Source organism: Megalops cyprinoides, chromosome 25 (genome assembly GCF_013368585.1).
Source record: "Megalops cyprinoides isolate fMegCyp1 chromosome 25, fMegCyp1.pri, whole genome shotgun sequence".
NCBI lineage: Eukaryota > Metazoa > Chordata > Actinopteri > Elopiformes > Megalopidae > Megalops > Megalops cyprinoides.
In genome coordinates this window covers 5,133,886-5,157,789 of record NC_050607.1, presented here as the reverse complement: position 1 = coordinate 5,157,789, position 23,904 = coordinate 5,133,886, and the positions used below count along the sequence as shown (strand labels likewise).

General features: G+C 48.3%; 1 protein-coding gene across 1 annotated transcript in view; it reads right to left on the bottom strand.

Moving 5' to 3' along the window:
* The window catches only part of nav3 (neuron navigator 3), a 119,073-nt gene that overhangs the window by 73,429 nt on the left and 21,740 nt on the right, over nucleotides 1-23,904 (bottom strand). The window contains exons 5-8 of the mRNA XM_036519792.1: nucleotides 20,929-20,997; nucleotides 14,769-14,911; nucleotides 8,258-9,242; nucleotides 3,240-3,355 (exon numbers count right to left, since the gene is read on the bottom strand). Of these exons, the coding sequence (XP_036375685.1) occupies nucleotides 3,240-3,355; nucleotides 8,258-9,242; nucleotides 14,769-14,911; nucleotides 20,929-20,997 (1,313 nt within the window). The remainder of the gene's footprint in view (nucleotides 1-3,239; nucleotides 3,356-8,257; nucleotides 9,243-14,768; nucleotides 14,912-20,928; nucleotides 20,998-23,904) is intronic.

The following is a 23,904-nucleotide window of genomic DNA, read 5'->3' as shown; positions in this document are numbered from 1 at the left end:
ACCCTCCAGCTCCTCCTCTGCCCAGAACCTGGCGCCGGGGCCGGTAACCCGAGCCCCGGCCTCGTCATCCGACCTGCCGCTGCCCCCATCCTCGTCCGTCGCCTCCCCCGCGCCCCTATCGGGGGCGATGACCTCACCGCTCTGGAGTCCCGCTCGCCCGTCGGCGCCCACCCCCCTCGGCGCCCCCGGGGGGAGAGAGTGCTCTGAGCGGGACAGCACCCTGGAGAGGGACAGGGACAGAGATCGGGCCCTGGCCCCTCTGCGTCGCCCCTCCTCCTCTCCCCCTCCCTCCTCCTTCTCCCCCTCCTTTTTGGGGCCACCGGGCTCCGGGGCGTACGCCCTCCGCTCGCCCTCGCCGTGCAGGGCAAGGTTGGTGAGAGACTTCTGCCGGCGGAGGTTGAGGTTGTCGGGGGCCAGCGGGGGGGCCCGTCTGGAGGGGCTCCTGCACTGGAAAACGGAGAATTCGGCTCCCCTCTTCATGTTCCCTCTTTCTCTCTCCCTCTCTCTCTCTGACTGAACGCTTCCACCTGTTCACTCCTCCTCACATCCTCTCCACGCTCTCTCTCTCTCGCTCTGGCAGGGGGTGTGGGGGAGGGGGGGGTGGGTCGCTCGTGAGAGGATGGCCGGCTGACAGCTTTATCCCCTCCTATCTGTGGGTCGCCCCGGTCCGAGCCTGCCACCCGCCGGGAGATTAGGATTGATCGGGGAACGGGAGATGTCCCCCGGGTCTCATGCTGCAGAAACTCCCTCGCTCTCCCTCGCTCGCGCGCGGGAGGGACTGGAGTGATTCCGCCAGCCGCTGCACTCTTATGGTCACTCCAGCCAATAACCAGCTCCGCAGAGAGACACGCTTCCCTCCTCCTCCTCTTCCCTCTCTCTTCCCTCCCTCCTGCTCCGTCTCACCATCACAAGGAGCGATGAGGAAGCATCTCTCTCTCTCTCTCTCTCTCTCTCTCTCACGCTCTCTCTCTTTCTCTCTCACGCTCTCTCTCTTTCTCCCTCGTCAAAAGCAGGGCTGTCTGTTCATTTTCTGCTAATTGCCGCCTCTACGAAGTGAACGCCTCTCTCTCCTTCTCCCTCACTGAGAGACCCGGAGCTGTGCGCATTCCTCCTGCATCTCCACACCTCCGTCTCCTCCTCGCTCCTCTCCTCTTCCACAGACTTGCTGTTGCCGCTGGCGACCACGGCAGCGTGTCTCCAGGATCGGGGGCTGCCCCTCGCAGCACCGGCAACACCTACTCAGGAGCGGTTACCAGAGCGGCGCTTCAGGAGGGAGGGGTGTGTGTGTGTGTGTGTGTGTGTGCACGTACACGTGTCTGTGCATGCATATGCGTGTGTGTGTGTGTGTATCTGTGCGTGTGTCAGTGTGTGTGTGTGTGTGTGTGTGTGTGTGTGTGTGTGTGTCTGTGTGCGCATGTGTGTGTGTGCGTGCATGTGTCTCTGTGCATGTCTGTGTGTGTGTGTGTCTCTGTGCGTGCCTGTGTGTGTGTGTGTGTGTGTGTGTATCTGTGTGTGCATGAATGCGTGCGTCTCTGTGCATGCGCATGTGTGTGTGCGTGTCTGTGACAAAGAGAGAGAGAGAGCAGTGACACATTCTCACTCATTCACTGCTGCTGTTCCTCCCGATAACAGAATCGTGCATCCCCGCGGGAGACAGCGCACCTGTAAGTCACACACATCAATGGCTCCTGCTAAGGCTAACTGAATGCTTCGGTAACAAGGCAGAGAGGGCAGGCTCAGTACCTGTCTCAGGTGTGAAAGCAAGAGCCGCTCTGTTTCACAGACAGGAAGGGATCTCTGAGAGCTGACATGTGCGTAAAATGGGTCACAGCAGGAGATTTAGGCACTGACAGCCTCGCATGAGGGGGGCTTTCAAGAGCTTGAAAGTCCAAAAACTTCACCACACCTTTAAAAAAGTGGTCCAGTAAAAATGAGTCATAGTGTCAGTGGTAGTTTAACATGAGGTAGAGATTCATCACACTTCCAGTTTGAAAAAATATTAAAATGGGAATACTAAAATGAAATATTTTAATCCCTAAGCATTAATAAAATAAAGTTAAATTAATAAAGTATTTGTAAAAGTTTCATTCTAGTGAAGATGTTTGTGTGCAAATGTTTTGAACAGTCACTTTTGAGCTTCAGATTATAAGGAGTGCTCACAAATTCAAATTATAATGAGGATAAGGGTGTGTGTGTGTGTGTGCGTGTGTGTGTGTGTGTGTGTGTGTGTGTGTGTGTGTTGGGAGAGTGGAAGGGGGTAAAAATATCATGGTCTCAAATTTGTCCATCTTCTTGTGCGCATTTTAGTGTTATTTAGTTATAAAGATGTTTGAGTAAGGCCGGCTTACAGAGCGGGTTCAAATCTGGCCTCAATGTGACCACAGCAAACCAACCACAATTTCTGTATAATCACTGTTGTGCCATGTAAAAAGACATTCCAGACATTTTCATGTAGGGTGAGATCTCTCGCAAACCCTTTAGGAGTGGGCGCGGCCCTTGAAAGTAACCAGACCCATTCTTTGGGAAATTCTGGAACCTCTGTGACCTTGGTTTTGGGTTCATAATGGTATGCCAACATCAGAGAGGATGCCTTTTGTTTCTTACCACAACATTTCTACACAGTCTGTCAACGCTTTAAATTCGTACAACCTCCAGTAAAATAATCGAATTAGTCCTGGCTGTGAATACTCTAATCGCTGATGACAATCAGCATCTATAAGGGGATACACATTTCACGTCTGCATCCAAACAAAGCATCAGACCGATCTCCCACAGCTCAAATGGAGAGCAAGAAATCACCATGAAATATACTACGATACTGACATGTGTTAAAGCATCATAACCTACCCTTTATTTTCACACCGCAGGTTCAAGGGCCATTTACTTTGAAACCATTAATGGCTCATTCTGCTGAAAACCCGAACTGCAGCACAAAGCAGCACAGAAAGAGCCAGCTGCTGCCCCTCCCCGCAGCCGCCGGCCCCGCCGAACTGACGCACTCCCTCACCCTCCCTGCGGTGCACCCATGACGGGGAGGGTGAGCGTTACCCCCGCGCACAGAGAGAGAGAGAGACACCGCCATTCCCACCGCCTGCCTCTGACTCCTGACCTTTCCCTCTCCGTTCCAGCCGGCTCTGTGCCAAGCACTCAGAGGCACGTACGAACACCCCCCCCCCCCCACCTCCCCCACAAGGCACCACCACCACCGCCACCGCCAGCCGTCAGCTCCGGTTACCTACCTGAAATCTCCTCAAGGCACTGCTTGGCCGTCTTGCTGTAGACCAGGTCTGTCTTGGTGGGGCTGATGCAGGAGTCTGCGGGGGCCACGATGGTGCAGTCGTTCTCCGAGTAGGTGCTGAAAGCAACAACACGACCGTCATTGCGTATTCACATTACTGTCATTTAGCAGATGCCCTTATCCACAGCAACTTACACAGGTTACAATTTTGAGATGTTATCTATTTATACGGCTGGATATTTACTGAGGCAATTGTGGTTCAAGTTCCTTGCCCAAGGGCACAACAGCAGTGCCATGGCGTGGAATCGAACCAGCAACCTTTCAGTTACAAGCCCTGCTCCTTATCACTCTACTACACACTGTCACCCATCAGGAGCCAGAGGCATACAGGTTAATCCAGATCACAGACCTGACTGGACAGGGGTTCACCTGTTAAAACCAGCCTGACAGGGTCAGGAGAAACCCGCCCAATTAAAACCTGACGACCACAAGGCCAAAGTGGATTTAGATCATTAACCGTTAAACACTATGACTGCAGGGTAAACTGCAAGCTCATCCTGGAGAACATGCACTGCTTTTATAATGAGCTAGACTATTGAGTAGACTTGCAATTTTTATGTAAGGACTGTCACGTCTGCCAGCACCAAACAGTAGCCTGACAATCCTGTCAATAGAGAAGTCTGTGGAGATATGTGTCTTGACAATGGCAATGAGTCAAGCCAATGTAAAAAGACTTTCACTGTTCACCATCTCATTTTGCAATGAAATATACAACACAAGTGACTGAACATCGACAGAATTTTACTCTCATATTTTATTGTTTGCTGAGGCTTTTTGAAAGACAGGGATTCTTTAAAAGGGATGTCTTGGAAGAAACCCAAGTGTGTGTGTGTGTGTGTGTGTGTGTGTGTGTGTGGTGTGTGTGTTTGTTGCATCTGCCTACTCTCTCAGTTTGTGTCTAACCTCCCTCCCCTCATTCATCTTACAATACAGCATTTAAAAAAATAGAGCAGAGGGGAAAATTCTTCACAGAATGCACAGCAGAACAGTATTTTTGTAAGCCACCCTCAGTGGACTGCAGCCAGACGGAGCCTTCCTGACCCCTGGAAGAAAGCACTGATGCCTGGGCTACAAAGCATTCCCCAGCCACCTGCGCAGGCCCAGATAAACTGCTCTCCCCAGCCACGCTGGATCAGACCGCTGCGTCCTCTGGAGACAGCGGGGCGATGACGGGCTGCTGACAACATCTCATTAAACTGCCACATCTGAGCGTCAGGCGACCTTGACCACAGACGCTTTCACTCCTGGGTCATCTGACACACTCCCAACAAACTTAGGAACTAAGTCCCGAGCTGCAAACTAAAACAGTCTGGCAAGTTTGTTAAAGAGAAAAAGTTTGTACTATGAATGCCTCACATTCTCATATGTATTTATGTGTTATGTTTTTATATGTTTCAGCTTTGCTGCCCTGCTCTTTCCCACAGTTGCAAGAAGGAGAATCTGGGGAGTGGGGAGGGGTGTTCAAAACACTGCAGAATTGGATTGATGGGAAACTGACACTTTCCCCCTCTGGCTTCCAATCTCTCTGGCTGTCAGAGACTCGGCCTCCTCCGACAAGGAGATGACGGAAATGTTGGTGACAACTATGTAGGGCACAGAAGGACTGCATAGCTTTTTTAAGTTCTTCTCGACACTGAGCAGGTAACTATACCGAATATTACTTACTTAGTGGCTGGTGGTCAGTATGTCGAGAGAAGGTTACTGTATGTGGTCACCCTCTGTGTGTCACAAAAACTATAGATGAATTTTTTTTGGAACAAGGACAAAAAAACATTTGGATTTTCTTACAGCTCTCCAGAACAGAAAAGAGAATTCCTGCCAAACCCAGGCTTTCATGTGTGTCCTTCTTATTAATAAATTACATACTTCCATGGATCTTACCGACTAAACCAGTTTGAAAAAGCTGCTTCCTACAGCAAGTCAGTTTCTTGAGAATCCCTGTACAGAAACTGAGAATCTGAAGTCAGGGCAGATTCCTGGTGTGGGTGGACCAGGCTGCGGACTTGGGCCCGGTGAGCGGTAAGCGGGAGCCGGCCGCGATCTCCTCCACAGCACCGCAGCAGCTGCAGGCGAGCGAGTTGTAATCAATGCCCCTGCAGCGCGCCGCCTCTGACTGACAGCTCCGGGAGCGCAGGGTCTAATTGCCACTGAAATGGCAGTAAATTGCAGAGCTGTGGTAGGCCTCTTCCCGGGCGAAGGCTCTAACGGGTTCTCCCGGAGCAGAGGATTACAGGGGAGGTGGGGGGTGGGGGGGGGGCTTTGGAAGAGAAGCATTCGGGATGTAACATTGAGAAGCATCGCCCCAGCGACGACGTGAGCAGAATGTGCTTGAGCCGGCGGTGTTGGGGGGGTGGTGTGGGGTTGTGGGGAGGGGGGGGGGGGTACCTGTTGAGTGTTAGATCGGATTAGCCAGCCGGGTCTGACATGTGTCAGCCGGGCCTCCTCTACAGAATTTTAACCTCGGAGAGCTGAAGCATCTCTGCTTTGGAGGTAGCTGGGAAAAACTAACCGTGCGGCAGGTGTAAATGCTCAAAACTCGATAGCGCAGTACTCTGTTCACTTTAGAATTGTGCATCTCATTTGTATTATTGTTCATGCATAGTGAGGGACTTAAGAAGCAGCTTTAAGTGCAAATCAGTGGTTTCTGTCTGCAAATGAATGAGGGTTTTACAGTCCCGAAGGTAATGCAAAAAACGCATTCACCACTGACTGAGATAATCTCACAGGTGTGAGAATTTTGAAATTTACTGTAATCCTATGGATTTATACAGCGCGCTGATTTTCAACCGGGGCCCCTGTACGGAAGCAAATCTTCCCTTTGATAAAAGTTCACAGGAAATGGATTACGGCCATTAATGGGATTCGCTGGCTTTCTGAGTCTCTCACACCGTTCTTTTCACGTTTCCCCCTGCTGAGAGATGGCGGCTGACAGGAAAATCCAGCCATCGCCCTGGCGTCTCATTTAAAGTATCTTCGGCAAAATGCTTTTCAACACAACAGTGGGCAAGACAGGGAGACAAACGCCTCCGAGCAGAAGCGTTTTTTTTTTTTTATTTCTAAAAAGTGACACCAATGCCGTCAGCTGCGGATTCTAAACACGTAAGTTCCGAGTCCTTGTTGGGGGGCCAGTTCTTCCCTGTTTGCTTGGCATGCGACGGAGGCCCGACTCAGAATCCCACGCCGCAACACGTGCAAACCGCAGAGACGCAGCTGATGGGTGGGCGTCCACGTATGTCTGATAATGCAACCAGCCCGATCGCTGCGTGTGGCCGAGCCCGACGCACATATTGATGGGGTCCCACGGGCCTCCTTGTGGGGGCAGGTTCGTCCCGGGGTACCTGCTCAAGGGGGCGCAGTGGAGTGTGTCGAAACAACACAGTGAGATTCCACCATTGAGGGGAAAGACAAGATCTGCTGCTGCCCTGGCCTCTCAAAGCGTGTCTGCAGATATTTTTACTCAGATAGGGAATAGAACAGCTCCACTGGGACAGCAAGACACTTCAGTGGTGATTGCTGGATCCTAACTCGACAATGATGTAAACTCTGTACTAGCACATGTAAAGCTATCCAAGCTCACAGATAATGTCCTTACAAACTTACAGCAACATTGCAGCAAGACAATAACATGATCTGTTATCAGGGATATTTCTACTTATTTGCATTGATGGATCAAAACATAAAACATACCAACAGGATAAAAGTATTTCAGGGAGAGTTGGCTTCACATTAGGGACAGACAGCGCCTACAGGATCTAGAGCTACCTTTCACTTAGTAAATGATTTATAACGGGCTCATCTCCTGTCCAAATGAAGACTTCCATTCAAAATATTAAGAGATGAGCAGACCTCGCAGCCTTGCTGGTCCCTGCCTTGCATTGCAGTTGTGCTTGGATGTCATTTTGGGTTAAGCACACTAACACAGGCCTAGAATAAACAGCACTGTGTAACACTAACCTTGACGGACAATTGTTTCACAATATGAATGCCTGAAAGCCCGTTAGCTTTGCTGTACGTCATTCAGGTTACCGTAGTAACATGCAGAGAGGAGGCCATCGTCACGAGTGTATTTCTGTCCACCTCTGCGCCCCCCCCCCAGTGAACGAGAGGGAATAGGTGGCACCGATCCAGGACCGGCCGCCCGCAGAAATGGCCGAAACAAGCAGCAGATGTCAAGCACATGCTCCTCTTTAAAGCACGAGATCAGACGCACAGCCCCGGTGGCAGTGCTGGCAGGGCAGAGCATCACAGGGAACCACGTGCTGTGGACGCTGGAACCTTTCTGTGGCCGCCGATTGTCTTTGGGGCACAAAACACACTTCCTTTCTATCAGTCACATGCCGACATTCAGTGATATTATCCTGCGCTTGCTGATTAACGGCTGCTTTGTATCGGGGATGTTGTTCACCCTGAGGGGGTGCTGGTCCTAATCTCGACAGTTCTTCCAGGCGAAACATTAGCGGAAACAGCCCCGTGATGTGGTGGCCTCCCTAGACTAACTGTGAGGAACATCCTGACATGTGGAGCGCTGAGTAATGTCAGCGCGTGCAAGCTTTAATGCCCCCCCCACCCCCCCACCAAAAAAACACAGTTTTCTCATGAATGAACCAGATCAATTCAACGATGTATTGTGTATTGACTATAACAAGATGTGCAGACTGAAATAAGATACTAAACTGGCCAAAGGAACCAGCAGAGCAGCCTCCACTGCTTGCACCTGGGATTCTAGCAGTAAGTGCAGGACAACAGTAAGTGTGAAAGCCTTACTGTACTATATGAAGACATTAAGGATGGAGTAAATCCCTTTAAATTTCTCAATTTAGTGATAGTATTTTCATCATTAATCTGTTCAGTCTTATCAGTGTGATTCTGAAAACTGGCAGCTGCTCGCGAAGGAGTGGACCCTAGCATTAAACCCCCACCCCACCCCCCCCACGCCCCATGGTACCCCCGGGGGCTCACCGGTACATGAAGGGGGCGACGGTGGCTGTGTTGGGGTGGTTGAGCTGCTGCTGCTGGGGGAGCTGCACAGTTCCGTTCCCGGTAAGGGGCCCTCCCGCAGTGGCCGTGGCGCCCGACAGCGCCGACGTGCTGGTGGAGGACACCATGCTGGTGCGCCGGCCCTCCAGGCCCCCCAGTGCCCGCGGCGAGTAGTACGCCTGGCTCCCCTTCGCCAGCTTGGCTTTCTCACCACCCGGGCCAGCCGGGCCTGCCAGGCTAGCTCCACCAGCAGACAGTTTTCCCCCGGAGGAGGACGGGGACGCCTTCATTCCCGGCTTGGGGATTCCGCTGGAGGCCGGAGGGGCCCCCTCCTTCTTCAGCGCTGAGGACTTCCCCCCCTTGGGGATGAGGCTGGCGATTTTGGACGTCTTCTTGACGGGCTCGGCTGGCTGCTCCTTCTCCTCCTTGGAGGGCATCCCAGCTTTGCCTTTGCCCTTGGCTTTGTCGTCCTTCTCTTTAGGCTGGGGCAGGGACTTGCCCCCCAGGGCCTTGCCGGAACTCTTGGCTGCCGCCGCGCTGCTGGCAGACTGCTTGTGGCTGCTGCAGGGGGCCAGGGGGGTCCCCTCCTCTCCATACTCTGACCCCTCCTCCTCTTCCTCCCTCAGTCCCGGCTCCACCCCTGGCCTAGTGTTCCCACGGGTGTTGATGAGCCGGAACTTCTCCAGCATGGACCTCTGCCCCCCGCCCTTGGACGCCTCCGTCAGCGGGGGCTTGAGGCGGTCGGAGGCGGGGGCAGGGGTGGGCGGGGGCGAGGTGGTGGGGCTGGGCGACTTGACGGCCAGCATGGAGGAGGTGGCGCTGTGCTTCATGCTCATGGACTTGCTCCGCCAGGACTTGCCGGCGGCGGGGGACGGGATGGCAGAGGCCAGCTGCTGCCCGGCGGGGACGGAGGGCGGAGGGGTGCTCCCGTTCATGCTACCAGGCTGGGGGATGCCCTTCACCGCTTCTGCAGGGGACAGAGCACAGTCACGGTCACCCGTCACTGGAGATGGCCGAGATTCAGACGTGCACTCATTCAAACATCAAACAGCATCTGACATTACTTTATTAGTTAATTATTTATTATTCGTAACTTTATTGCCCAAGGGTGGCAGGGCCAAACATTTAAGTCTTTTACTTCTTTAAATCATTGTTTCTTCCTTTTTTGCAAATATTCATGGGGTCATATAGAAGACATTCAATTTTGTAGAAGTAATTTCACCTGTAAAGATGTTTATCAAGGTAAAGAATGACAGATGGAGTGATCCGCTGTTATTAATAAATGCTATAGGTGAACCCAGGCAGCAAACAAACAGCCGAATATGCCCCTTTCCAAAGGGAAATCCACCTCAGCGGAAACGTTCACGATAAAAACAACCGTGCTACGCAGCTGCGCAGTCGATCCATGGTCTGAACTTCACTCGTGACCGCAGCGACCGCAAACTCTTCACCCACGTTTTACAGCGCCAGTGTCCTCTCCACGACTCCACTAACTTAACCTCTTAGACTGACCTCTGACTCAGAGGGATACAGGAAAGGTCATCTCTTGAGGTAACTTGTCCTGGTAGTTCCCTTCTGCTCTTTATGTGGAGGAATGCAAATATGCCAATCAGCCCAGGGCTAAGGCCCTGATTGGGTAATCCTTGCTCCGCCTCCCCCCAGAAGTTGGGAGGTGTAACATGCTGCTCAGCCCTTTCTCACCGGGTGCTTATTAAAATCCTCTCACTGACGTTATTAACTGCCATCTGTTTTTCCCATCGCCTGCAAGGTGCGGCGATCTCAGTCAGAGTAACAACAGGGTGAGCAGGTGGTTTCTGCACTAACAGACAAACTCCTGAGGACCATATTCTAAAAAGTATGCAGCTGTAAATATGGAATTGCTTCCCATACAAAGGAAAATGACCACCACATGAGTTAAGTCCCATGTTTTCAATGTACTAACAGTTCTGATATAAATATAACCGATATCAAAACTGTAAGCATAAGCTAACAATTTGTCTGTTTAAAACAATAATTCAATCAATCCAGTATCCTTAACTCAAATTCAAACCCGAAAGCAACACAAACTTGACGCTGGATTGAAAACACTAATGCAACGCAAATTTAACATTACTGGAAACTGCAGTGGAAAGGTGCACAGCAATGCTTTCCTTTTGTTTCTTCTACAGCAGCTGAGTGATGTTTCCTGACAACCTAAAAATAAATGAGCACTTCACCTGAATTTTGAACACGAATCAAACCGGGAGTGTTGCCTTTCAGATCACATTCGCTTCTCATGTGTGCTTTGGCAGAGTGTGACACCCCCTTGCCCCCCAAATCCCCCCGCCCAATGTCCAACTGACAATAAACCAGTGTAAAGTATTAGCCATGACTTTCATCAGTACAACGCTGTGGATGTCTCCTCTGTAACAGGTATTTAAAGGGCATGTAGACCATTGATTTTTAAGACCATTTCAAATTAAGGAATCATGCAGCCCAGAAATGTGATAAAAAGGGAGACATTAAAAACCTTCACTGAAACACAAAACATAACAACAAAGCCTTACATATGAATCAATACCTGTGTAATGCTGAGTGAGTTGGGGAATACAGAAGATATATGGTATGCCTTTCTATGCACTGCAGATGCCTTTACTCAACTAAATGGCAGTGCAGTCTGGCGCTCTCTCTTTTCTCTTTCTATATAAGCAGACATTTCTAGAGCAGTACCTGTTCTTCTGCTACATTTTACATGCAAACAAGGAAGATCATTTAGAAGCATTTGTGTGATTCATGTGAGACACAGTGCGGGGTTTAATCTCATCTCTCTATCATTTTCAGTATTCCCTCTCACCAGTTGGAAGCTCTCCAGGTGTGCAAATGTGATTGTTTTCATCTACATACAAATTACACAAAATTTCACTGGGGACTGTAACAGTTTTTTATGGTTCTGGGACATCTGGTAAAAAAAAAAAACAGACACTAAAAGATCTGGCCAAGTCCTGTGTTCTCACTGCTCAGAGTTTGGCTTTAGTCACAAGGCGAACAGACACACCCAGCTGTGCGCCCTGCCTGCTACGCTCTGTAAGGTCCGCCTCTACGTATTCTGCAGTGCGTGTCGAGAGACGGCATCACCCCTGAAATGAGACTCTATCAAATCAAATCCTGACGCCTGCACAAACACACACGCCGCTCGCCTCGGGTGATGGATGGCTTTCGGTGACAGCGGTTTACGCCCGTGCCTCTGACCTTCTGAAAGCGCCGGCTCTCCTCTCTCGCACTGAGCCCGACTGCCATCATCAATCCTGCACCCAAACCCACAGACCCCGCAAACCCCTCCACTGTGGTACCCATCCAGTGTTCGGTAACACCCCAAAGTCTGGTTCTGTTTTGTCTTTGTGATTTCTATGCCAAGACGAGTATGTTTTAGCAAGCTGTGCAGTACTGTACTTGCGGTCTCCTTATACCCACACTACTGTATCCTTGTGATCTGGAACGACTGTCTGGATGTGCTATAATTACCCCGTAGATGCAGCCTGGTTTCTGTTTACAGCACCGAATCAAGTTTAACGACATGACAACATGCCTATAATTAGAACCATAGCTCTGCCATGACAAATGATAATAATGCTGTAGTAACATTATACCTGTTGATTAAAGAGCACTCCATAGATGTTCACAAACCTCTCTCGGAGAGAAATAACCTCTCGAAAATTAAAGCAATTACAATATGCATATGTACACTGGGATTAAACGACTTCACTTTTGTTCTGCACTAATTACAAAAGAGCGCTTCATGAGCCAGAGAATGCGACTGTGAACGACGCCAGTGTTTTAGCAGCTTCCCGATTGGGGGATGGACTCTAAAAGGTTACGATCACTGTAAATGTGTCACTTCAGCTACGCGTGAGGACTGCACTAACACGGCTCTGTGAAACACGGTCGCCACACACTCACGCACCTTAAAAACACACCGCACAGGCAGTGTTGACGTTTCTCCTGCACAGAAACGGGAGTTCATTCATGCCACTTTTTTGTGTGAATGCACTAAAGCAGAAAGTGCAGTCTGGGATGTGTGCACGCGCCCTTCCCTCTGAGACTCACAGGCCTGGGAGGGTTGCCTTTTCTTGGTGACCGCCTGCCCGCACCGTAACTGACTTTCCGTGGGTTTCCATGGCAACGAGCCTTTTTTTCCCTTTCTCCCCGTACCGCTGGGTTTATCGACGAGCGGCGAAATGTCGCTTCTGCGGCGCAGCGTGACCGTCCGCCTCTGTTCACACCTTCCGCCACTTACGCCCCGGCGTTGAACTTGGGAACACCACGACGCAACGCACCAGCTGGAGAACACGACCTCGCGCCCATTCACGGCTGAAGCCTCCACGAAGCAACAAGTGCTGAACTCACCTGTTAGCCTGCAGGCTCAGGGTGCTACACGGGCTATTGACCTGTTACTTCTGTGTCTATGTGAATTGAATATAGGTGTTAAGTTAAGAAGTCTCTTTCTCACTCTCACACACAATTATTTTCTGGACTTATATTTTTTTTTCATATCAGTACAGAATTAAGTTTATACAAATTATTTCTGATCAGTTTTAGTTTTCCTTCCCTCTCCCTCTTTCAGAAATCAGGTCTGCCTGCAATGTCTGCCTCAGACTCAAACTGACCTGCCTTTTCACCATCCTTTACACACACTCTCTCCAGAGTGACAGGATGCTCCTTTGGCTGTCCTTACAAAAGGGTCTGCTACATGAGCAAACTTCCTGTGACATTTCTTACAATTAGCACTTCCTGTTAAGGTCACATGGACACTGTTCTGTGATCCTGGCTGGCCTCAGTACTGTAACACTGTCCGTCTGTGGCATTTAAACCTTCCGCTGACCATTCAAAGTGATGGAAAGGCTCGCCTCAGTGAAATGCTGGGAAATGCCATGTTAGTCAATGGGGCACAGCTAATATACACACATACGTCTAATTTACGCCTTATTAGAAGCTGTGAAACAATTGCCGGGTTGTTCGGAGCATCGAGCGGCGATTCTCCATTGACGTGTGGCTCACAGAGCCAACCCCCAGCCCCGAAGAGGCGGGTGAAAAAAAAGGTAGGAGACGGGGAGAGTCGAGGAGTTTGCTTTTGCCTGTCTGGGGAGACATTAGGATGGCTACGTCGTAAATCAAGGATAGAGAGAACAGGCTGGAGCAGAGCCGGGGCGGCCGCGGACTGCGAAAGGCTCTCTCTGGATGAGGGGATCCATCACAGGGACACAGAACCCCGCGTTTTTTGGGTGGGAATTCTCCGAGCGCAGAGTGATTGTGAAAACAGAACTGTGCAAACAGTGCGAAGGGGGCGGGGCCACGTTAAGGTCGTGTATAAATCCAGGAGCTGGGATTGCCAAAATAAATGTCAGGCTGTGGATACGGGGGGGAGAGGCCACGTTGACTACATGTTGTTCTTTGCGTGTTCCTGACTGTGAGGGAAATTGCAGGAATTGACCCTCTAATTCCTAGCGGGCATATTTTTGGGGAGACATTACTGGGGTAGAAGGAAAAGTACCTTAATGAATTAATATGTTATAGGCCACGAGGATCAGATCATAATCTTAGCCCTTATGTTCTATGGCAACATCAGGAAGGAGAGACATTAGTAATAGGTGACTTTAATTTCCTCTTTACTACATTGGAAAATATGTCTGGAGGCGAACTCTTAGATGCTGAAAATTATTGGTTTTAAATTCAATATAAAATCTTGCCCACTACAAAAAAATCACGTATAGGCCTGCTACTTGTAATAAGCCTGATACAATCTGCAGTGCTTATCCAGAGTGTGAATGCTGGCATGGCACCGCCTAGTAACCACCAAGGGAAATCTGTACACATTCTGCAACTTTGCAGGACAATTACTGAGTGCAATATAAAAGTATTGCACAGTGGTATAACATCACCATCTAGCATTTCAAAGCCTCACCCCTGAGGTCCACAGCCCTACACTTTAACCTCTAAAATCACGTTCATATAGCAGTCGCAACACCCATAATGTGAAAGATTTCACACCTGCTTAATAAACACACTTGTCTGGGAGATTCAGAGGGCTGGTTACACTTCATCTGCCGAAATACAGTTCAAAGCTTTTGACAAGAGTCAAAAATGATTTTGTTTGTTTTTATGGCACCACCTAGTGGACTACTTTAATGATGCTGTCAATAATACATCTTTTCCCAAAACCATGACAAAGCCAGCTATGGACATGAACTCAGAGTGAAAAGAACGGACCAGTGCCAGGGTTTATGATAGATCAAGATAAATCTAACTCAGTGAGACCCTTGTCAGTGTTCACACAGCTGTGTTGCAGCCTTCCTATCTGCAGCAGTCTCTGCGTGTGATGGTGAGGTTGCTCTGAGCGCTCTGGCCACAGGCTGTTACTGCCTGCTGCTCTGTGAGCTGCTGCTCTGTGTGCTGCCATTTCTCTGTGAGCTGCCATTTCTCTGTGAGCCCCCCCCCCCCCCCCCCCTTCCCCTCTCACCTCTGTCGTTCCCGCTTGCGTACTGGAGGGGCTTGCTCTTGTCCATGCTGTTGAAGCTCTGGCTTCGCCGGTTCAGGTTCGAGGCTCCCTGGACCTTGCTGGCTCCGCTGCCTGCAGCAGACACCCTGGAAGGCCCTGGTAGCCTGGGACACACACACACACACAAGCAAACACACACACACACACACACACAGAGGTGCACACAAAGAGACACAGACAGAGACAGACAGATAGAGCAGTCAGTACATAATGCATAGCTGGTGTAGTGTCTGAGCAAACACAGACGCACCCGTAACGTTAGGAGATTCTGTCCTATGAATTGTATGGTTTATATGGGGCGAAATGACTAATGTGGATGTTTACTTCAAATGTCCCTGCTTGGCTAGTCACAAGTTAAACTTAAGAACCAAGCCAATGGTATTATCCTATTAGTGACGTGCTGTGTCCAAAGCATTGCACTGCACTAACACCAACGGAACAGAGTTAATTAACCCTACTGCAAAAAATTAAACCATAAACACAAGGATTAACCCATTAAGTCCCTGAGTTAATTTGCTTTCATGGAAATTCCTGTACGTCCTAATATTGCCATGAGATGCACCTTTCCTGACTAACAGTCTCGCAATTTTGCTGTAATGTAGCAGTCTGGAAATGTTACTGCAACGCTGCAGGAACAGCATGGGTATGTGTTAGCTCAGATCCAGCATACTGTACATTAGTTCCCATCTGTACCACGCTCAGAACCATATAAATAACTTTCAGTGTCACCAACATGTGTGAAATTTTCTGGAGCCAAAAAGATAATGTGGAGGGAACTAGGGAACCGGAAAGGCTTTGGTATCACAAAAACTGTCAAATGTATAGGCGGCAACTTTAACCCCATCAGATGAAGGCTGTAATGTTGCAGACAAAGTTTTAAGTCTTTTTCCATACACATGATTATTATGCCAGCAAGCATATGGCATGGTTTCATGCTGTATGCACTGGCTACTGTAGAATCAGGCTGCTGCACCAAACAAGCTTTGGATTGAGAGAACCATAGTCTGTGTCACCACCTCAGGATGTGGTAACGATCATTGCTAGCTACGTGTAGGCTATTACCAAACATGATACTTTTCTTGCAAGCCTGCTCTGTGTTTTTTTTTTCTGTTCAGAACCTGTCATTTCCACCGAGCCGCCTGGCTATGTCATGGATAGCAATTATCGTAGGTTGTGCTGTATACACCTGACACAAGATGTTGTCTGTTGTGCATGACTGCAGTGTGAAGACACGACATTTTTTGACAAGAATAACAGAAAACTCATACGTATATTGAGACCCACAGCATGGTTTCTTTTCTCCTATACCTCATTTTTATTAATGTATAACAGAGAGCAGATCCTCAGTTCAGGTGAGAACCACTTGAGAGTGTCGCAAAACACACAGTTTCCTACAATCACATCTAACTACCACACCGGCCCTCTTAAATCCCTTTGCCCTCGTTTTGGTGGTGGGAAAACTCATAAAGTACTCGAGGGGTGTCCTGGAAACATTTGATAATGATATTTTTCTTTATTAACCCAATTTTGCATCGTAGGACATCTGACAACTGCCTTGGGAGAGTCCTCTTACTACTACAGACCTGCATAAGACACAACTTGGTTAAACTCATTCGCTAGTATGCCAACTTTAACGTCACTCTCCATTGGGATAGGTTATTATGTTGTTCCATTGTAGTCTGCCATTGCTTAATTTGTGAACTATGATCCAGGATGGTGTTGATAGTGTCACTCTGTCCCGAGGCGGAACAGAGAACATTAAAGCACTGTCATTTTTATCTCCTTCTGAGATTATTTTAAGTCTTGAAGTGTTCAACCCTTTTAAAAGCTTCCGATTTAAAGGGGGTGTCAAGCATTAATTGGTCCCCCTGCCATGGGAATGTATTGCTATCTTGTAAGCACACATAGTGAAATCAAGGAGTTCTGAGATCCTGGATACTGAAGGAAAGTAGAACAGTGGTTAGGTCACTGAATTAAGGCTTGCGGAGTTCGAACCCTGAGTGGGATAAATTATTTTAGTACCTTTCCCCAAGGTAATTCAGAAGCACAAAGGGTGGTGCTGTCAAAAAAATAATAAAAGCCAGGGAAAGTATTTGGTTGGGCATATGAAGACATTTTGAAGCAGCCCTTCAAGATTCGTTGTGTGTTTGGTACATCCAAACCTCCACTGAAACACTTTTCCCTCTATTCATTTTCAAACACCTCTTTCAGTTAAAGTTCATTGTAAGTTCCACGCGGATGCAAATATGTATGAAGGGTCACCGTGAGGTACCCCAAGCTACCAATAAAGTTCTTTTTTAATGCTACACCTAAAGGTGCACATTAATCTGAAGAGCTCTGGTTAAAACACAGAGGCGGCTGAATACATAGTTTACTGAATATAAAATGCACTGTAGGAAGAGCAGGGAGAAGGCAGAATATATAAAAATATAACACGATGAAAGTCTGTTTTGGAGCTGCAGTATCTGCTTTCACCCCATACAGACACTCTGGTCAAGTTCTAATCCGCCTACACCACACACAAACAAAAGGCCAAAACATTTCCTCAGGGCACTGTGTGTGACTGCTGGGAGTGATTCAGCCAGACAGCCCAGGGGTTTACACGAGGACAGCTGCGATCTCTCTCCTGCACAGCAGGGTCGGTGCAGATGTCTGAGATGGACTCTGATGAAGACACGGGTAAGAGTTTCATTCTCCTTTTAAGGTTTCTTTCGGTACCTTTCCGTGTTTCAAAATAAGGGCTCTTCATTAGAAACTGCGCGTTTAGTTATGGGTCAGCATGATAACTGCGGGGATGGTGCTGACCAAGAACCCAGGCGGCAGTATATCATAGTGGTAAGGAGCAGAGCTTGTAGACCAGAAGGCTGCTGGTTCGATTCCCTGCTGGGGCACTGGTGCTGTACCCTTGGGCAAGGTGCTTAACCCCCCCAATTGCCCCAGTAAATATCCAGCTGTCTAAATGGATAACATGCAAAAAATCTGTCTGCTAAATGACAATAATGTAGTAATGTAACGATGAACAGAGAGCGGTAATACAAATGGGGTCAAAAGAGATGTGCAGTGAACTTTATTTTTCTGCTGTCCAGAAAAGATGAATGCAGTGTATCAATCTGAATTAAGCGTGGCAGGGAAGCCACCCACTGTGGCTGATGTCATAAACACCATTGCATATAATGTCACCCCGGCTCCAAGACATTTTACAGGCCACAGACGAGACCAAGTTGTCAGCAAAAAAAATCTGCTTTTGGAATGCAGGAGGCAACAAGCCAATCAATTTGCAAGCATTCCCTCCAATTTCCTTCAAATTGAGCTCATTATGGTAGCGATTATCCTTTAATTTCATTTTCTGACATATTTGTGATTCTTTTTTGTGGAGTAGACAATGAGAGTCAGAGATCCTGTCAGAGAATCATGACCTCAGTGGATCAATGAATGCTTATTGTACAATGTCTTGTATAGCCTACAGTAGCTGTTATCATGCTCTGTGTTGACTATGAGGTCTGCAGGTCCACTTCCAGCACGCTATTTTAACTGATAGGGCCACCGTTTTTTTTTTGCACAGTGATTTTCTCCTTCATATCCACTGCATGTTTCTTCACACTCACTGACCGACTTCTACTAACTTTGCACAGATGACTTAACAGACAACAACAGGCTAAAACAAACACCACCTCTTCAGAAAGAGCGGCCCGACGTCTGGGGGTCGCGAGGTAAATAAACATGACTTCATGCGTGTGAAAATACGAAATGACCCAGTCGCACACCTCCAGACTGACAGACAGGCTGAAATATGTCTGCCCAGGGAGAGGCTACTAAAGCCAGGGAAAGTTGTATAAGGCCCTTGTGTCCTGTGTGGAGGTCCTCGGAGCCTCTACCTCAGCAGAAGGCTTGACCATATGTTCAGACTGTTAAACACTGGTAAGAACTCTGTGCTGTGGAGTTGTACAAGAACACCCCTCAGCGAGGCACGCAGGGCCGTCCCTGACACCAAAGACGGATCTCCTGACGGAACGGAGCACATCTGTTATGTGGTCAGCGCAATTAGAGCGCATTCAAGAATCAATTAATTCCGGGAACCAGTGTGTAGACTCGTGCTGTCAAACACTGCCCCCTGCTGGGCGACTGCTGAATTTTAATAACTGCCAAAAAGATGTTCTCAGAGAGGACAGCTGTTCCCTCCTGAGCACATTAATTCCAAGACTTCAATTGCTAGACTGTTCAAAGACTTGTGTAAATAACTCTTGTCTGTGTCAAGGCTATTTACAGTCCCAAATCAGGCTTTGTAATCAAAAGGTACTTCATTACAGGTACTCCAAATTCCACGAAACAACAGCTGCAGCCAGCAAACACATGCATCTACTTTGTCATGATAGTAAGAGTGTTAGTCAGTTGAAAATTAAACTATCTTACTATATGCAGACGTGCATCTCTAGGGTAGGTATGTGGGTAATAACTACAGGGCATGTTTAGACATCCTCAGTCCTCAGTGAGGAATGACAGATGCAAAATGAAGGGTGATGAATGAGGAAAGCTGATGATGTCCTAAAATGGTGAACTGGTTGATTGTGCAGAAGATGCTTATCTGTACTAATCTGTGCACAGGTGATAATATCCCAACTGTCTGCGAAAGAGTGCACAAAGTCTGGCAAACATCCAAGCACAACAAATCAAATTCAATCCTGCCATCAACTGACCGTTACTGTTGACTGTAATCTAATAAAAACATGTGCCCTTAATCCATCAACCGCATACAAGACAAGCTGCGGTTATGGAAGAACATAATACAGCCACACTCCATCAGAGCTGTGTTTTAAAGCATCAATCTGCGGGGCGATATACGCCTTCCCGTCCTAATTTCATTAGAGGCGCAGGACGGCACGCACAAACCACGTATTCTCTGGGACCGGGAAGAGGAGCCTCACAGGCCTCGTTTGTCAGCGGTTTTATAGCGGCGGCTGGCACGCGTCCCGACCCCCAGCCGTTGCCACCACAACACCCCCCACCCTCCACCCCCCCAAATCCCCTCTGCACACCCCAAAGCGCGGGACCCTGCCTTACGACCGCACACTCGACGACCTCACGCAGAACATAGTGCCGCCGACACTCTCAAAAGCCCATTCGCTCCCGCTCATTAACCAACAGTGACAAGCGGAGCTTCATTTGTCTGAGGTAATGAGCGGGACAGACAGAGACAGAGAGAGAGAGAGAAAGATAGATGAGTAGAGAGGTAGAGGAGGTAGAGAATCGAGTGCAGAGTACCTCGGCTAAACTTTTGTTGTTGTTGTCTGATCTAAACTTGCCAATTATGTCGGGTTAATTTCAGAAGGAGTCTTTAAAAAATACTCTGGGTGACTTAGCTGAAGGTGTGCCAATTTGCAACAATGGGTTTGGAAGTAATGGACCTGTTTAATTAGCTATTTCCTGGTAAAGAGGTTTTATAGGAAAAAAATACAACTCATAAGTAAAAAATTCCAGATATTGATGAGAACAAAATGATTTTTTTTTCTTCCTTTTGCTGTTGATCTTATTCTTGTGAGAGGAATGCCACCCAGAGGGTTGTCAGTGCTGTCAGGAGCATATTTGAGATAGTCTGGCAGCGGTTTGGGAGAAATAGATTGTCAGTGTGTTGACTCTCACCACCGCTAAGGAGAAACAAATGTTCAGATGATTACTCTCTGCAGAGCTGATGAGTGAAGTCTGACCACCACAGAAACCGGAGCACAGTTCCACGTCAGAGTAGCAGCACTGGGGAGAAAAGGCACCTAATCTTGCTAGAGTGACAAGGCTCATTTCTGTCATTGTAAAATAAACACAATCGATGACCAGTAAACTGCTCAGCCGTCAAATCACAGAGTCGCACACTTGTGTCACAGCACATCATTGGTTAAGCAGTACGTGAAAAAGCACATCTGACCCAAATGGAACTTTCAGGAAAAGATTTCTCAGGTTTCTGACCTAAGAAATGGTAACATAATGTTCACTGCTATTTTCAAGTGATCATCACCTCTTTCATTTACAGTCCGCTTAGATCCACATCTTCACACTCTACGCTGTACAGTACAGTACACGTCCAAAGGGTTTCTGAGTCCAAAGAAACGGCAGAATCCATTCCTAAACTTACCTTGTGTTTTTCTTCTGACCGGTCGCTATTCCGCTGTGACTCGTTGGAGATGCATATCGTGCAGTGAGGCTGGAGAGAGAGCAGATAGAAGAGAAGACAGCAAAATGAGGCTAACAGCTTTATTGAATCTCTCTGAGTGTGACATCGCTGAGATGCCCTAATGCAATAAAGAGCGGTATCTTTATTTTGGAGCCGGCTTTACTTAAGTGGGAAAGGACTGTACATAGAATCGTACTCGGAATCAAATATTTAAAAAAAAACACGTGTTTTGAGTAGACTTACCAGGTTCACATGATGGAAAAAGCAGTACAGCTTGTTAACCAGACATGTACATTGTAAAAAACATTTAGCTGTAGTTTTAATTCATTCTGTTGGCTTCTAACTGCCAACCAGGATTTTAAAAAATGTGCTGAAAACACTACTGTAACACATTGGTGAAGAAAAAAAAAAGACAATTCTCAGCAAGCAGAAAAACCCCAAGGAGGAACAGGAAATTCTTTCAGCGGACGTCACGATTTACAATCGGATACTCATTCTTAGTCATGTTGAGAGAATGATGCCCAGACCAACAGTCAGGCCTTGTCAGAGACCACTCACACCGCTCTGGAAAGGGCAGGAACTCGCCAAGCAGAGAGAAAACAAAACAGCCTTCTGCTGACACAAAGGCACCTTTACTGGCTACTAAAACACAATAAATAAAAGAAGGCAAGAACCCAGAGTCCAGCTTTGCAAACACATCCATTTCCCCTTGCTTTTGAACTGCCGACGTTACAGTAGAGTGGCCCCCGCGCAAAAATCTCTGACGCATTAAATCCATTCTGAGTTATATGGCGAGCGAAGCTTTACCTCCTTTTGTACTGCAACTCCAGCAAGGGCCTGAGATTTTGTGATTAGTGTCCAGAAATAAAGTGGGGACACTGGAAATAAATAACAGTCTTATTTTCAGTAAATTTAGAACACACTGCTGGATTCTGGTGATCTGCGCTGTTGCTTGAAAGCTGGGAGTGTAACTCTTCCATCTTAGTCCAATGACCGCTGCCAATAAATTCCAAATCCTAATGAAGTCAGCAAATAAATAATGCTACAGCGTGGGGGCGCGTGGCTCTGGAACAGGTCCAAATAGTCCAGGCCTTCTCAAAGACAGGGTCTGTACAGTGGGGTGCAGAAGAACAGCCTGTCGTGTGCTTAATAAGCAGCCATGCAGGTTCATTAGCTGAGCAGCCCAAAAATCCAGCATTTTGATGCCCAGGCATTGGGGACCGATTGGAACCGCTCCGTTAGAGGAGAATAAACAGCCACTCTTCAGGGCCCCGCACCTTCCCAATCATAAACCGCCACCGAATCAACGAAGCCCTAAAAACGCACCGGTCTGTGCCTTAAAGGCAGGAGGTATTTCGATACTCTGCGCATTTCGCCCCAACATTGCTGGCAACAGTCCCTCATTCTTCCCCTCACAATGGCGTTTTCAATTTAGCCCTCTCTGAATGGGTCCCCCGGGAGTATATAAAACTCTAGATACAGTCAGTTTATGTACCGCTCAGTATCAATAATAATACTCGGCTGGTTTTTTTTTTGTTCTGAAAGGTCCTCTGTCTGTGGCCGAGACGAGCCCCCCAGAGCGCCACTTCCTCGTGGTGGCGGAGACAGTAACCGCGGAGACGGCCTGCAGACAGTCTGCGTCCATGGGCCCTCCATCATTCTACATGACTCCCACTCACAGCCTGTACCCCGTCCCCTGCAAACCGATATCAGCGCCAGGCCAAGCCGACCCGGCAATAACGATGATGATGGTAAAGATGGTAATGACAACGAAACATTCCTTGTAATGCTGAGTTATTATTATATGGCGGTTTCAGCGTCATGTTACAAAGAGGCTGATTGTCGTGATCTGGCTATGAATTACCACATGATCCAGGAGTAGGGCTTTAACTCTAAGTGAAACGTGCTGCTTGGAGCTGAGGGGATTCTTTATACTTTCCTGTGTGAATGAGTGTGTGTGTGTGAGCGTGTGTATGAGCGTGTGTGCTTTCCTGTGTGAATGAGTGTGTGTGTGAGCGTGTGTATGAGCGTGTGTGCTTTCCTGTGTGAATGAGTGTGTGTGTGTGTGAGCGTGTGTATGAGCGTGTGTGCTTTCCTGTTTGAATGAGTGTGTGTGTGTGAGCGTGTGTATGAGCGTGTGTGCTTTCCTGTGTGAATGAGTGTGTGTGTGTATGAGCGTGTGTGCTTTCCTGTGTGAATGAGTGTGTGTGTGTGAGTGTGTGTATGAGCATGTGTGCTTTCCTGTGTGAATGAGTGTGTGTGTGTGAGCGTGTGTATGAGTGTGTGTGCTTTCCTGTGTGAATGAGTGTGTGTGTGTGTGTGAGTGTGTGTATGAGCGTGTGTGCTTTCCTGTGTGAATGAGTGTGTGTGTGTGTGAGCGTGTGTATGAGCGTGTGTGCTTTCCTGTTTGAATGAGTGTGTGTGTGAGCGTGTGTATGAGCGTGTGTGCTTTCCTGTGTGAATGAGTGTGTGTGTGAGCGTGTGTATGAGCGTGCATGCTTTCCTGTTTGAATGAGTGTGTGTGTGTGAGCGTGTGTATGAGCGTGTGTGCTTTCCTGTGTGAATGAGTGTGTGTGTGTATGAGCGTGTGTGCTTTCCTGTGTGAATGAGTGTGTGTGTGTGTGTGTGTGAGCGTGTGTATGAGCGTGTGTGCTTTCCTGTGTGAATGAGTGTGTGTGTGTGTGAGTGTGTGTATGAGCGTGCGTGCTTTCCTGTGTGAATGAGTGTGTGTGTGTGTCCTCCACACAGGGTTTTGCAGTGGCACACATATTATACATTACATTATCCCATGCCACACATAAGTTCACAAGCATTTCTCCCGCTCAAGCCTCAAGTAACAACAAAGGGCCCACTGGGCAGCTGGGAGGACCTTCGAACAGCCCGCTGTGTTCCGAGTCATGACAGGACATCCCAGAGCGATGGGGCGATGGTTATCCC